Source organism: Lipotes vexillifer, unplaced genomic scaffold (assembly GCF_000442215.2).
Source record: "Lipotes vexillifer unplaced genomic scaffold, Lipotes_vexillifer_v1.1 scaffold1544, whole genome shotgun sequence".
Lineage (NCBI taxonomy): Eukaryota > Metazoa > Chordata > Mammalia > Artiodactyla > Lipotidae > Lipotes > Lipotes vexillifer.
The window spans coordinates 231,536-232,776 of NW_006791108.1; the positions used below are offsets into that span (position 1 = coordinate 231,536).

Sequence of the window (1,241 nt, forward strand, 5' to 3'; positions counted from 1 at the left end):
GGCCGCAGAGGCGCCGCCTCTGGAACCTCATGGAGAAGCCCTTCTCGTCGGTGGCCGCCAAGGCCATCGGGGTGGCCTCCAGCCTCTTCGTGCTCATCTCCGTCGTGGCGCTGGCGCTCAACACGGTGGAGGAGATGCAGCAGCAGGCGGGGCAGGGTGCGGGCAGTGGCAACCCACGGCCCTTTCTGGAGCACGTGGAAATGCTCTGCATGGCTTTCTTCACGCTCGAGTTTCTGCTGCGCCTGGCCTCCACACCCGACCTGCGGCGCTTCGCGCAGAGCGCCCTCAACCTGGTGGACCTGGTGGCCATCCTGCCACTCTACCTGCAGCTGCTGCTCGAGTGCTTCACGAGCGAGGACCAGGTGCGTGGCAAGGACTCGCCGCACGAGCACGACCACGAGACCATGGGCCGCGTGGGCCAGGTGGGTCAGGTGCTGCGTGTCATGCGCCTCCTGCGCATCTTCCGCATCCTCAAGCTGGCGCGTCACTCCACCGGCCTGCGCGCCTTCGGCTTCACGCTGCGCCAGTGCTACCAGCAGGTGGGCTGCCTGCTGCTCTTCATCACCATGGGCATCTTCACCTTCTCTGCGGCCGTCTACTCCGTGGAGCACGACGTGCGTGGAACCAACTTCACCAGCATCCCCCACGCCTGGTGGTGGGCCGCGGTGAGCACCACGGCCCGTGGGCTTTCCCACCCACTTCCCCAGCCCGACAGACGCTGCTTCTCCCCTTCCTGGGTCATGCCACCTGCCTTGCTTTGTTCCCTCATCTTTGCCCTGCCTTGTTTAACGGCCATTGCTTTCTCCATTCCTTCGATGTCCCCAGCTTAAACAAAAGACAAAAACAACAAAACAGGAAAAACAAAAAAACAAAACAAAAAAGCGGGTGGGTGCTACAGGGTTGGAAAGACATGGCCCAGTAAGAAAGACATAGTCCAAGAAATTTGGTGTGGTCCTAGTTATCTCCAAATCTAGATTTAGTCTTAATACCCCTGAGAGGCTGATTTTAAGGAATAATCATTGTTCACGTTCGTGGGAAGATTCATCATCATCATTCTTGTTATTTGTCCCTTATTGAACACCTATTGTCCTAAGTGGTTTATGAAGCATATCTTATTTCAGCATCACAACCATGTGAGGTGGTTAGGATCACTATTTTTTTAAGAGGAAAATTTTCCTGCAAATTTTGAAGGAAGCCGTCCATGTATGCAGGGGAGGAAATGAGATTTGGCTGAAGAGCGT

General features: G+C 56.1%; 1 protein-coding gene across 1 annotated transcript in view; it reads left to right on the forward strand.

The window, feature by feature from the left end:
- KCNV2 (potassium voltage-gated channel modifier subfamily V member 2) overlaps nt 1–1,241 on the forward strand; it is a 17,028-nt gene that overhangs the window by 835 nt on the left and 14,952 nt on the right. Inside the window, exon 2 of the mRNA XM_007464198.1 lies at nt 1–665. This exon is cut by the window's left edge and continues 25 nt beyond it. Within this exon, the coding sequence (XP_007464260.1) occupies nt 1–665 (665 nt within the window). The remainder of the gene's footprint in view (nt 666–1,241) is intronic.